The 12,784-nt window shown below is 35.8% G+C and overlaps 1 protein-coding gene across 4 annotated transcripts in view; it reads left to right on the plus strand.

The window, feature by feature from the left end:
- ZDHHC14 (zinc finger DHHC-type palmitoyltransferase 14) overlaps positions 1-12,288 on the plus strand; it is a 115,314-nt gene extending 103,026 nt beyond the window's left edge. For 2 of the 4 annotated variants that reach the window (XM_069787091.1, XM_069787092.1), the window contains exons 8-9: positions 1,822-1,924; positions 11,035-12,288. In XM_069787091.1, the coding sequence (XP_069643192.1) occupies positions 1,822-1,924; positions 11,035-11,436 (505 nt within the window). In that variant the 3' untranslated portion in view covers positions 11,437-12,288. The remainder of the gene's footprint in view (positions 1-1,821; positions 1,925-11,034) is intronic. The other 2 variants (XM_069787093.1, XM_069787094.1) reach the window with 1 other exon arrangement.
- The last annotated feature ends 496 nt before the right edge of the window (positions 12,289-12,784 follow it).

A 12,784-nucleotide genomic window follows, 5' to 3' on the forward strand; every position in this document is an offset into this window, starting at 1 on the left:
TGTAGCAACATAATTTATTTAGAAGCTGAAGTATATGTAGAGTTTCTGCAGGGAGATATTTTGTGACGAATGGTAAAAATTTACTAACTGTAAAATGTAAATTATAACATTGCTTTTTTTTACTTTTAATCTCAGCTGTGTCCCAAGTCACTAAATATTAGGTTTTTTCCCTTAAATTCTGGTAAAGTGGCTTAGCAGCAATTAGAGCTTAAAATTCAAAATGTTCAATTGCTTTTGAGAATGGAATGCAGATTAAGAGAGGATCTGTAAATAATCCAAACTTTTCTCACTTCTGTAAAAGAACATGTTTCTCATTTTTAAACCTATGCTAGCAAATTCAGAATGCATTTTACATGTCCTCAACAGTAACTTTCAGATCTTCAATTAATCCATAGCTGTCAGCATAGGTCTAACTAGTGTTCTGGTGTAATAAATCATATAACTTTAAGAATCTGATTTTTAAGGAGTGCTTTCCACATGGCAGATTGTAATCTCAGTGGTTTTCTAAGTGTTTTGAATGTACATAAAAACCTGTTCTGCAGACGTTCACAAGTAAAGCTTAAACTGGTCTCCAAATCATGGAAACCTCATTGACTTTGGAGAAGGGAAATGCCTTAGATTTTTCTATGCATCCTGTTCTTATCTTTTAAAATTGAAGCCGTCTTGACCCTTAGTGAATTTAGAGGTCCTATAAATCAGCAAATAAAATCAGTTCGGTGCTGACTTCAGCTCTCAGGTGTCTTAAGGCATTCCTGTCATTATATCTTAGTAACTGGAACTATAAACTCTACAGTTAAAATTTGATATCCTGTGGTAAAATTTGTAGTTTTCCAGATGGGAAGTAACATTGTTCAGGACACAGGAAAAAAACATTTTGGCCTGTGATTCAAAATGTATGGAACTATAATTGAAACTTATATCTAATTAAAAAACAAACAAACAAACAAAACCCAAAAAACCCACCACCACCACCAAAAACTTTGAATGCGTTGAAGCATAAACAGTTGAAAAGTTTGGGGGTTTTTTTTGTATGGAAGTGATATAAGCTAATACACAGGTAGAATATAGTACTTGGGTCTGTACCTTCAGCTTTTTGTGAGTATTAACTAGCAGAACCTAAGTGAGGTTTATAGTTCTCAGATTGAGAGTAAAATTGTATGTGGAATTTTAGCAAAATCTTCAGCTAGGTCAGATTATTCCATTCTATTTTTTTTATAATCTTATGTAGATTTTTACTTATTTTTATTAATTTCTCCACAAAACATTTTCTTATATGGAAATTTTATGAGTGCATCACTTTAAGAATAGTGGAGCACTATAAGCAGTGTTAAGTAGCTGTCATGAAACACCTGGCAAGTAAGTTGTCTGAAACAAAGCTCCTCTTTCTTTCTAAATTTTGTGATAAAGTAGCTTTAACTTAGAGGTGTGGAAACTGATAACAAAAGAACCTTCAAAATAGATAGTGATTCAGAGTGCACTACAGAGTTTTGTAATTTGTTCTCACACCTGTGGTTTAAAACTCTTGGGTTTTGTGGTACCTGCTGGTAAGCTTCTAAATCTTTTGCCTATGACAAAAATCTAGAAAAGTAGCAGTACATATGACTGTGTGGCGGGTAGTATTACAAGGAAACAATTACCTTGCTGATGAGTAAAAATGAAGTCTTGTACTTCAGTTGAATAAAAGCGGACATTTGAAGGTATTGGCAAGGTATTAAGGTCTGTTGTATGACAGAAAATTTTCCTCTTTCATTTTATCCAGAGGAGGTAGTTATTGATCAGAAATATCTCTAACACTTTTTCTTTATTTTGATTATTCCTTAGCTTAATTGATAGAAGAGGATTTATTCAACCAGATACACCGCAATTAGCAGGACCATCAAATGGCATTACTATGTACGGGGCCACACAATCTCAGAGCAACATGGTAGGAATCATCCCATAGTGTTGTTCATCAAGATTCCTGTGAATGTTTTCCTTCTCCACTTTCATGTGAACTAATCAAGTAATAACTAACTGGATACAGCTGACACTCTGGGTGGAATGACTTGTTTATTAACAGTAAAGGAAAAAAAAAACCCAAGGCTCTTTTAAATGTTTGTTTCACACAGTGTAATAGTTGTTGCTCATGGATTCTAAAAAAAAGAGGCTTTTCTACACTGTTGATTTATTGAATATACTGGCATTTTGGCTTGTACTGTTGACACCTGCTGTGTTTTGAACTGGAATATTCAAGTATCATGGACTTGCTCTGGTTCATCATTTTCCAGCTAATTGTTATTTGTATGGCACTTTCTTCATACTCTATTTCCTTCTTTGCTTGTACACTTCAGTTTTGCATAGACTAATGTGTTTTAAAAAGCAAAGATGAACAAGGAGGAGTTTCTAGGGGAGAAGTATGTTGAAGAAAGAGCAGGAGGACACTGAACTTCCAATGAACAAAAAATGGCAACTGGATTGTCACAACAAAAGCTTTTAAACATCTTTGAAACTGTGCCAATAGTTTTTACTGTGTTTTTTTGCTGGTAGCATTGGCTATCATAATGGAAGATAAGATTTCCAGTGCCAAGAAGAAGAGAGTAACTGGAAAGAGATCTTTTTCCAAAGGCAAGCATCTTACATATGTGCCTATTTCTGAATTGTTATCCACATATCTTCATATTATGTGGGTTCTAAGACTTTGTCAAAGAAGCCATGAGTTATGGACGCTCTCCCTCTGCCAAAAAAGAGGCGGCCACAAGGCCTTCTGACGTAATTCAGCCTTGCTTTTGAACAAAAGAAGAAAAGACTCACTCTTCCCAGACAGATTAGTTTTAGTGTCACTGATAAACTGGCATAAAAATTTTGCTGTAGTTCCTAAGCTGGTTTTACCTACTATTTTGAGGATTAAATAGAAGATTGGTTAGATTCCTTAATGAGAAAATGTATTAGAGACACAGTATTAACTCTGAATCTTTCATGAGGTGCAGTTGTGCAGAACAAGGTAATGCTCCATGCAAATTTTACTCAAAGAAAATGTAACTCTGAAGAGAAAAGGTTTTTTAAAGAGAGAGAGAAAGAATGAGAAAGCAAACCTTAGAAATAGCCTAAAGTCTTTCAGGGATTACCCAAACTTTCTGACTCTGTCAAGGCTTCTAATTTGTGAGGATCATTAACCCACAGTAAGTCCCTGGCATTAAATTATCTTAACTTTACAAGAGTTATACTTGCATTATAAGAAGACACTATCATTATTACTAGATATTAATGAGAAAATCTTGTGCCAGTTTGATAGAAAATTGACTAAATTTGTCTCTAGAAATGGAGAGATCTGTTATGGTATTACTTTAAGTCAAGCAGCTAACTGTTATGATTTTAGAGTTTAATACCTGTAATTATGCAAATTCTTTAAGGATTTGAACTTCTTATATCCTAGAACATCATGCTACTCTAGCTGGGAAAGGCTTGGGTTCTTTAACAGTTATCAGAGTCACTTGGAAATGTGTAGCTTTCATTCCTGAAAATGATGTCTCAGAAAAAGCTTGGAAAAAGTAATACGTCATATTTGCTATGGAAGAATATCTTTAAGACTGTGATGCTACTTTTCTCAGGGTATTATTGCTGGTCTATGTTCAAGACCAATTGGCTTCCAGTGGCAGCTGGCTATCAGCATTAAAATTTCTCCCTTGAGCTTTGTTGCAAACTGTTAAAGACCTGCTTAGTTTCCCAGTCTCTCTAGCACTATTTTCTCTTCCCTGTTTAAAATCTTGCATTCTTTCCTGAGTTGTTTGAAGCATAAGAAATTATAAATTCATTTCGTGCTGGCAACAATGCAGTGGGACATAACTTTGCCTCTGATTTGTTCTTGTTTCACATCTCCCTTTTTCAGTGTTCTGAGGTCAACATTTTTGCTCTTCTCAGTAGACTCTCTGCCTACTTTAAGGTTCTCATCTCTTCTATCTCATAAAGCAGCAAACAACAAAACTGATTTCCCTATTTCACAGTTAAGATCTCAGTCTCATCCACATAACAGACTTTCTTTTTTCCTACCAAAATTAATTCACCTTACTGCTAGCTTAGTTGTTTTCAGCCATTCTGTTCAGTTACCAGATTTCCTGTTCCAATTTAAATGTAGACAGAAATAATCAAGTCATCATTCTATTTAAACCTTTTTCCCATGAAGTGACCCCTAGTACTTTTCCAGGCTTTACAGTATCCGTTTCTCTCAGCTTTTTTTCCCAGTACACAATATTAGATTTTTCTGAAGAAGTTTGGGAACAGGAGCACTGGGAACACCAGCCATTCACTTGTTCTCTGCTGAAAAGGATGGTGGAAGATTCTTGAGTGAAAGGCAGTGGAGTACATTTTATGGCAGAAGTAAAACAAGGCATGTGGCATCCCATTGTCTGGTTTTTTTTGGTTGGGTTTTTTTTTAGAGGAAGAATTTCTGCAAGATTCTCCTGAATCCCTCTTGCTGTAAGTTCAGACACAAACATCAAGATTTCCTTTGGTGATTGATGGTTTAAATAATAGACTAGCTCAAGCCCAAGACTCCAGTGGAAGCAAGACAGTAAAGGGAAGGTCTTTGTGGAAGAAAAGGTTTCCTTTTTACCTTGTGTCATCACTGACAAAGGTTAGGCAAAAGATGGAATATGATTCAGTCTTCCCTTCTGGAAGGTTACACACCTCTTGGGAAAAAGCCAAAGGCATAAAATGAAAAACGCTTTCTTGGAGCTGAGGCAGGTGGACCACAAAGAACTGGCAAGCTTGAAGGGGATGTATCTGGTACTGCAGCTTGCATTATTGTGGTTTCAGATAAGGACAGACAAAGTGAAATTCCTTGACTTAAGAGTGTGTGTAGGTCATACTCTTAGTCCATAAATGCTTTTTAAAAGGCAGAGGTTTAGCCATTTATATGTCATCAGAGATAATTACACTATTTTAGCAAGTTTAACACTTTTGAGTACAGGAAGTAACTTATTAGAAATCTGAAGTGCAGTACACCTTTATGTTGTGTCTCCTTGGCTTTTATTCCAGAATGCTTTACATCTTCTTGTCTCTACATTGAATCTTTATGTCTAGATGTTATACTACTTAATCCATATAGCGTGCTAAAATGTCTCTCCTGCCCATTGATATTAAAAGGAAGATTTTAATGAGCATCTTCTCTCACACTTGTCTTCTCTTATTCCTTCCCTTCCTTCTTTCCTTTCTTTCTTTTCCCTTCCCTCAAATCTTTTACTCAGTGACTTGTGTCTTTCTAAATACAATCCTTGTGCCTCACCCAACTAGCCTCTCATCATTCTTTAAATCTTTCTGGGTTGCTTAGTATTATATTCTGCTTTCATTTATTTTAATACATCTTTTAGCATAGCATCATTTTTGCATTTAAGCTCAAAATAAATATCAGGCTAAGTTGAAACTTGCCAGACACTTGTTATCAGTGCAATACATTATCTCTTATTCAGGATACCATTTGTGGGGCACTATTTTTGTATTTAACAGCATTTGTGGTAGTTTTGCCTTTGAGACTTTGAATATTTCATATAGGAGCTACCCTACTCGTGCTAGTGACTCGGTTTGTCACAATCTCAGAAAGTCAGTGTTGTTGCTGTAATCAGTGCTTCACAGACCCATACTATGATTTTATTTTTTTCTCGATCTTACAGAAGAGCTTTTTCTCCTGTTCTCTCCTTAGTACCTCCCTTATTTTACTAGGAGCTGAAGTTGTGTTTACTTTTTTGAAGGCTGGAAGCACATGTAATTATTTTTTTCCTGGTACATTCCCAGTGTTTTTAATCTCTTTTCCAATATAATTTGAAATTAATCTGCTAAATTCATTAGCCAGCTTCTTAATATCCTTATCCATGTGACAAGCATGGTCACATGGAGATCATGATCTGTAGAGGTGGTATTTCTGAAGTATTTCCCTATTGCATTTTATTGCTGATTATTTTTACAAGCTCTTCATTAGTTTGATTGCCCAAGTATCTCTCTTCTCATTCTTAAGAATTTTTTTTTATGAAACACAGTATCTCACCCATTATGAAATCATAATTTTGTCTGTATTTCATTCTTTCTCTTTAAGGTTTATTTTCTTTGTATTCTGAAAAAAGTTCTTATTTCACCATAAACCCATCAGCTACCATTACCTAGATCTGCACTTCTGTAGTACTTAGCTTTCTCTTAAAAGCCTGAGTTAGTTCTTGGGTTTTGACGTAGGGTATTTTATTCTGTAGTAATCCATTATGAAGAAACACAGAATGTATCTCACTCCATGCACTTTTTTTTTAGAGGAATTAGTTTTGTTTATTTTTACTATGATGTCTCTAAGAATTCTCTAATGCCTTATAAAGTGATAGATTTTACTTCTGTCTGCCTTTGTGTCAGGACAGGTTTATTTCTTTGTTTTTAAAAAATTCGCTTGTACTCTTGCGTATCTAGGCATCTCTTCTTCAGTGCTTAGGTAGTTCCTTGTGTGCCAAATTCCCTTATTTCCAGTTCTCCCTTTCCTTTCCTTTCCTGGATGCAAATTCTTTAGTTAGAATGTTTGTTTTCTTCTGATACGTACCACTTAAAATTGTAGGAACCATAATAGTGCATGCGCAACATTCATTAACAGTGAGACATGCGGGAAAGTCCTCTCCCAAATGTTCACATGTGTATTTCTAGCACTGATCTGGAAACAGGAATCCAGCTTATCCAGGGAATATTAACTCTGAGCATCCTAGCATACTTTATCCTTTGCTTTTCATATTCTCATTATTAGGAGTAAGTATTTCTATCATGACAGTAAAACGATCAGCAAGAACAGGAGCCCCACTTCGCTGGGAGTTTTACAAGTGTGTTTCCTTGTCTATTTACTGTCATACTTCACAAGTATAATTTATCATTGCCTGAAAAGTAACTTAGGGCTCTTACTGAGTCAACATGACCACAGTCAAGGTTGATAGAAGTTTTTCATTAAAGCATTTTACTTCATTGTTAAAATGGGTTAAGGGCACATGCAGTAAATCAACTTCAGCATTTTGCTTTGGGTTGAGATAAGTTTTAGACGAAATTCTTTTGATTGCGCATATTTACCCTATTTTTGTTCACATCGCAGAGCACTATCAGAGCACATGAACTAGATATCTTTCAGAAGGTGTGCTCCCGGAATGCACCCAGTATGCACTAACCATTCACGGACATTCAGTCCATGAAAACAAACAGTAGCTAGTCTGAAGTAAAATCCCTGGGACAGGTATAGTTTCCCCTTTGGCTTCAGAAACGTTTCTCTTCATAGATTACTCCTGATGCACTGCACTACTTGCTAGTGGAGCCATTGACTTGGTGGGGTTTGTGGCTCAGTTGTTGCACAGTATCTGCAATACCATGATTTTGCATGTGAAATCCTACAGCTGTTGGGAACAGTTATACAGCTCCATCCCTCCACTCTTTACCCATCTATTGTATCCATCTACTATGGTATTTCAGCATCCTTTCTGTTACTTATAGAACTGTCATTCAGTGCTGTCAGTCTCATCCGAACTTCTTGTTTGTACTTCATTCAGAGATGCTGAGATAATTCGACTTGCTTTTCTCCATCTTCTGAGAACTGTAACAATTCTTCAATGTTACTAGTGTTTAGAAAATTTTTAACAAAGTTAATTCAAAGTAAATAATCTCTGGCTTTGGCATTTGAAATGTGAAAAATATATTGCCGTGTACAACAACTATGTTAACATGTATGTTTTGTGTAGCTTAGAAGAAAATAAGATTTTATTCAGAAAAAAAATGAAAAATATTGTTTCCTTAGTTGTTTGTATTTATTGTTTGTGAAATAAACACAGAATTTTAGGTTTTGTCTAATTTGCTTTAATTTGTGCCTTTTGATGTGCAAATAAATACAGAGATGGCTAAAAAATTCTATGCACATATGTAATTGAACTTCTGTACTTGTAGAACTTATTAAACTTGTCTTACCTTCAGAATCTGCTGTTGCTCTGAAACAGTAGAAATTGTAAGTGGGAAAGAAAATCAGTAGATCTGAAGTAAGAAGGTACTGGTGGAATAATTTCTACAGTAGATTTTTTAGCTATTTAGATTTCAGTGCTTGGCTTCCTTTTTTGTTACAATCATAGGCTTTTTTATTTCATTTCAAATGCTGGCATTGAATAATTCATGTGATTAATAGCTGTTAAGACTTTTGGCCCTACATTTCATTTAGTTAAGAGTGAAATATGGAATCAAGGAAAAACCACCATGCCAGCCCTATAAACAAATCTGATATTCTTGTTTAGTTTTGTGTTGGCTGTTTAGACTCAAGAATGGTCTACCTCTATAGTACGTGTTGTTTTTATCAGGTGTTTTTGAGAGCTTCATTGAACACATCTACCTTTTCTAGTATAGACCCCACTCTAGTTCACTTTTGAAAACTGTTGACAGCCTGTATTTTCCTAAGATATTTCATGTTGATCACTGTTAAATAGAACAAAAAAAAGAAAACCTGAAATGTATCTGAATAAAAGGAGAGGCTTCAGGGAACTCAGAAGTGCATGAAAATGAAGGAGAGATATACAGCACCTGGAAAAGTTTTATAACACTCTGTTTAATAGAGCTTTATGAGGCTACTTTACCTTTTTGATATTGATTCAGTTGAAATGCACTGGAGTTCAGTAAGAAGAAAATGAATTCAGGCTATACAACGAGTTCAAGTAAATTACCTTCAGCTAATTTAAAGCTGTGTACTTGTATTGCCTGGAACACATTAATGATTTCCTTTTGAAGATCAGTCCTGAAGCTTCACAAAAGCAATAAGTCAGCTGCTAACACTATTTGTTTTCAGTGTACCCCAGTGGTTATAGGCATTCCTTTATTATGTAACATGCTCTTTGGCTATCACTTTTCAGATAAGATGGATTTTGTTGGTCTTTCTGAAGTTTGAAAATTCATTTAGCAGATTTTTAAGGTCTGCATAGTAAGGCTGTTTGAAAGGCTGTAGTTTAATTGAAATAAGCAGGTGTGAATAACAGTGTATTAATCAAGAATGAGTTATTCACACTGAATTACTAATTGAAAGCTTGACTTTAAAAGATGCTGACAGTTTTCTTCTTAGTAAGGTACTTACACAAGGTTTTAGCTTTAATCCTGTGAGTAATCCCTTTGAAATGATATGGGACCACTTCAGTTGTTTGGCTGGGGCTTTTCATCATTTTGTGGGGGAAAAAATTGCTTCCAACATATATGAACTCAATTTACGTAACAGGAAGTTGGTGCATTTATCTTTCTGAAAGTGTGTGTGTTGGAAAATATGTAACTGAGTAAGGATCAGACTTCTGCCTGTCAAAAAGTAGTTGGTCTAGGAGTCCTAAACCACTTAGACATGTTTAAAATACTGCCTCTCTACTGTGACCAAGTAGTCTGCTTGCACACTTGCTGCATGTAATGTGTGTGCATCCATCATTAAGCTATTGAGTGGTGGAATTGGAGGACTTGAAAATATCAGAGAAAGCATTCATAGTGATGGTTTTCATCTACACTAAAGGAAGCAAAAGTCTCTGTGAGTTTGCATAGAGTATATCACAGTGGCTTATTAAACTCAAATGGGCATTTTAGGGAATTGTTGTAATGTTAGTAGCAGTGGTTATGATCGGGAATATCTTGAACAGATGTTGGATTTGTAATGTCTTTCAGTAATTTGATAATAGATCAAAGAAGTCAGTCATAAAGCAGAACATATTGCTTTAACAGAATCCTTGAAATAACAACAGTGAATAGGCATGTCTTACCTCTGGACATATTTCTTTTTATTCTGCTTGCTTGCTTTCAAATTTTCTTAGCTGCATTGGATATAGAGTTGTATTCATTGACTGTAGTGTTTCTCTTGCACAGCAGAACAGTAATATGGCAAATGAATCTAACAGGATTTTTAAAATCTCTAGGTGTTATAACTGATCAGGCTATGAATTAAATATATATTGTCCTTGGAAGCTCTCAAAAATCATGCCAGTTTGTGTTAAAGAAACTTAATTTGGCAGTAGGGATACTACCCACTTAGCTAGCTGGACAATAAACACCTGCCTGTCTTGTCATCTCAAGGAATGAATGATAATTTTGTATAAACAGTTCTTAGGAATGATGTAGAGCAAAAGCATTCCCGGTAATACTCACTGAACTTAATTGGATTTATATAATTCTGAATTTGGCTTGTTATTGTGAAAGTGCTTGCCAGAAAACTTGTGTTTTGTACCTTGATTCTTCACATTGTCAAATTAATCAAGAAACAGCCTAAAAATCATGAAAGTTGATATCAAATTAATGCATCTGCAGTGCTGTCTAATTTCTACACATCCTCTAGAGTATTGCGAATAATGTTGCGAATATTCTCTAGAGTGTATATATAATGTATTAAATGGGGGGGGGGGGTGGATTTTTGCTCATAGAGGCTGTATTGTCAGCTATATCTTTATAAAATCACCTGCATCAAAGGAATTCTTGTTCTGGAAATCTTCTGTAGCACCTTAATTCCTACATGTGAAGACCAATTTAAAAAAGACACTTGCCTAGCGTTTTTGAATTTGGAAAGATGCTTAGATTATGCTTTTGGGCCTGGGTCCGAACTGCTAGCTACTCTAGGGTAGAATGAGTAGCGTGGAAGTGATTCAGGTCACCCGGAACTGGAGAGGTTTTGAGGTGCCTGATGCAGTTAGTTACACATGGACTGTGCAGCTAGGCTTTCCAAATGGCTTCTAACAAGAGTAAGCAAAGCATTTGAATTGCAGTACTCACAAAATATTATATTAAAGGTTACCAAAACCCTCAAGTGAACACTAAATGTTTATCATAATTTACTTCAGTAGTAATATGAAGCACTGGCTCAGTTATGCATGCTTTTTTTTTTTTTTCCCTGGGCAGCATGCAATGGGATTTTTGGGTGGCTAACCATGGAATGATACTAATGGCTTTCTTTTTTTTCTCTTCACATCCCATTCTTTTCCATACCTTTTTGTCCATTTTCTCCCTTTTTTTCTCTGTTTTGTTTGCCTTATATGATTTTGACACCCTTCCATTCTACAGTGTGACCAAGATCAGTGCATTCAGAGCACTAAATTCGTTTTGCAGGCCGCTGCCACCCCCCTGCTACAGAGTGAGCCAAGCATAACTAGTGAAGAGCTACCTTTACCAGGAAAGACTACTATCAGTGGGCCTTGTGCAACTCTAACTCTAGGGCAACCAACACCACCATCTTCTATGCCAAATCTCACATCAGATACAGGTTTGACAGACATGATACCATTAAAAGAGGAACACGAAGGTCATCAGTTTCTCACTCCTGAAGAAGCTCCATCACCCCCTGGGATGCTGCCAAGTGGAAGTCCTATTACACACAGCCATACAATGCACATCCTGAGTCTAGCCAGCCAGGATTCACTGCATGAAGACTCAGTACGTGGTCTCGTGAAGCTTAGCTCAGTTTGAACAGCTTTTTTGAACATTGCACCGTTTCTTGGTGTCTATACAAATCTCTGCTTAACAGGAATGACACTGCAGTACCACTTAAAGACTTCGTAACATGCCTATAATGGAAACTTTAACGCGTAATGGAGTCTACTAAAAAGACAAGTTATTTTTTCAATGGAGCTATGGCATTTTTCTGACCAGATTGTTAATGGTTATGCTTTGATGGTGACTGCATTTTATTTTTAAACAAAACCAGAAACGGTCAATAATCTTGTTTCCTGAAGCTTGGGGTACAGCAAGTTGGAAGTCAGCCTGTTACAAACACCATGTACAGTACAAAAGAGAGAGATTCTTGGATGTAAGTGTCATGCTCTGTGTTCTATGCTCTTGTAATACACACTTGTTAAGGCTTACCACACTTGTGGCCAGAATGATCTGCACTTACATGTTATGCTACTAATATTTGAGATAGAAAATTACCATTCCATTTGTTAATACAAAAAAAAAAAAGACTGCAGGTATGGATTTGCATGCCACGCTACAGTATGTGTTACAGTGGTGTTGGTATTAAGAGAAAGTGCTGCTTTTTTATTTGTGACTTTCAAAGTGCTGTTTCATTTAAAGACAGTGCAACAAACAAATTAATGGACTATATTATTTTTTCAATTTATTAAAGTTTATTTTAAATTAATCAGTGGTGCCTAGAAGATGGAGAATTACTGATTTGATCATGTTGCATATCATTTAACCTTCTGTTTAAGTGTTTAGAGTGAAGTATTGTGTTGTGCCATACCACGAGATTCTTCCACTCCCTAATGTGATACAATTACCTGTGGACCTCCAATAAAATGACATCCTCTATTTCTTGGACATGTGTACAGTTATCCTTGCACAGTTTTCCTGGGGTAAGAGGGGGAAATCATGACTTGTTGACATAGTTTGTAAAGATTTGACTGGAATATGTTTACACAATGAAACTAGAGCTATGGAGGAAGAGCTGGTTACAATTGCTTCAGCATCTTTTATGGTTTTGTTTGAGATGTGTATTTGTTCCCATAAGAAGTCTTTATTTGGAAACAGCAGAGTAAGCCTCTGCTTGGACTGTAATTCTGTGTTCGTTATCATATGGCTAAAGGGTGAGGGGCTTAAGATTCAAGACAAAGACAGGCAGCTTAGTGAAGTAATCTTAAATGGGTAACAATTGACTGTAGCCACCCCCGGCCATCATCTTTCATTTGTATTTGTCCTTTATTATTTTAGATGGAAGTCTTGATTTCATAGAATATCCTTCTGTGCTTTTTTTTTTATTATTTAAGTAAAGAACAACTAAAAGGTTAAAGAGATTTTTATAATTTTTCATGACAGC

The sequence above is a fragment of the Haliaeetus albicilla genome, chromosome 7 (genome assembly GCF_947461875.1).
Source record: "Haliaeetus albicilla chromosome 7, bHalAlb1.1, whole genome shotgun sequence".
Taxonomy (NCBI): domain Eukaryota; kingdom Metazoa; phylum Chordata; class Aves; order Accipitriformes; family Accipitridae; genus Haliaeetus; species Haliaeetus albicilla.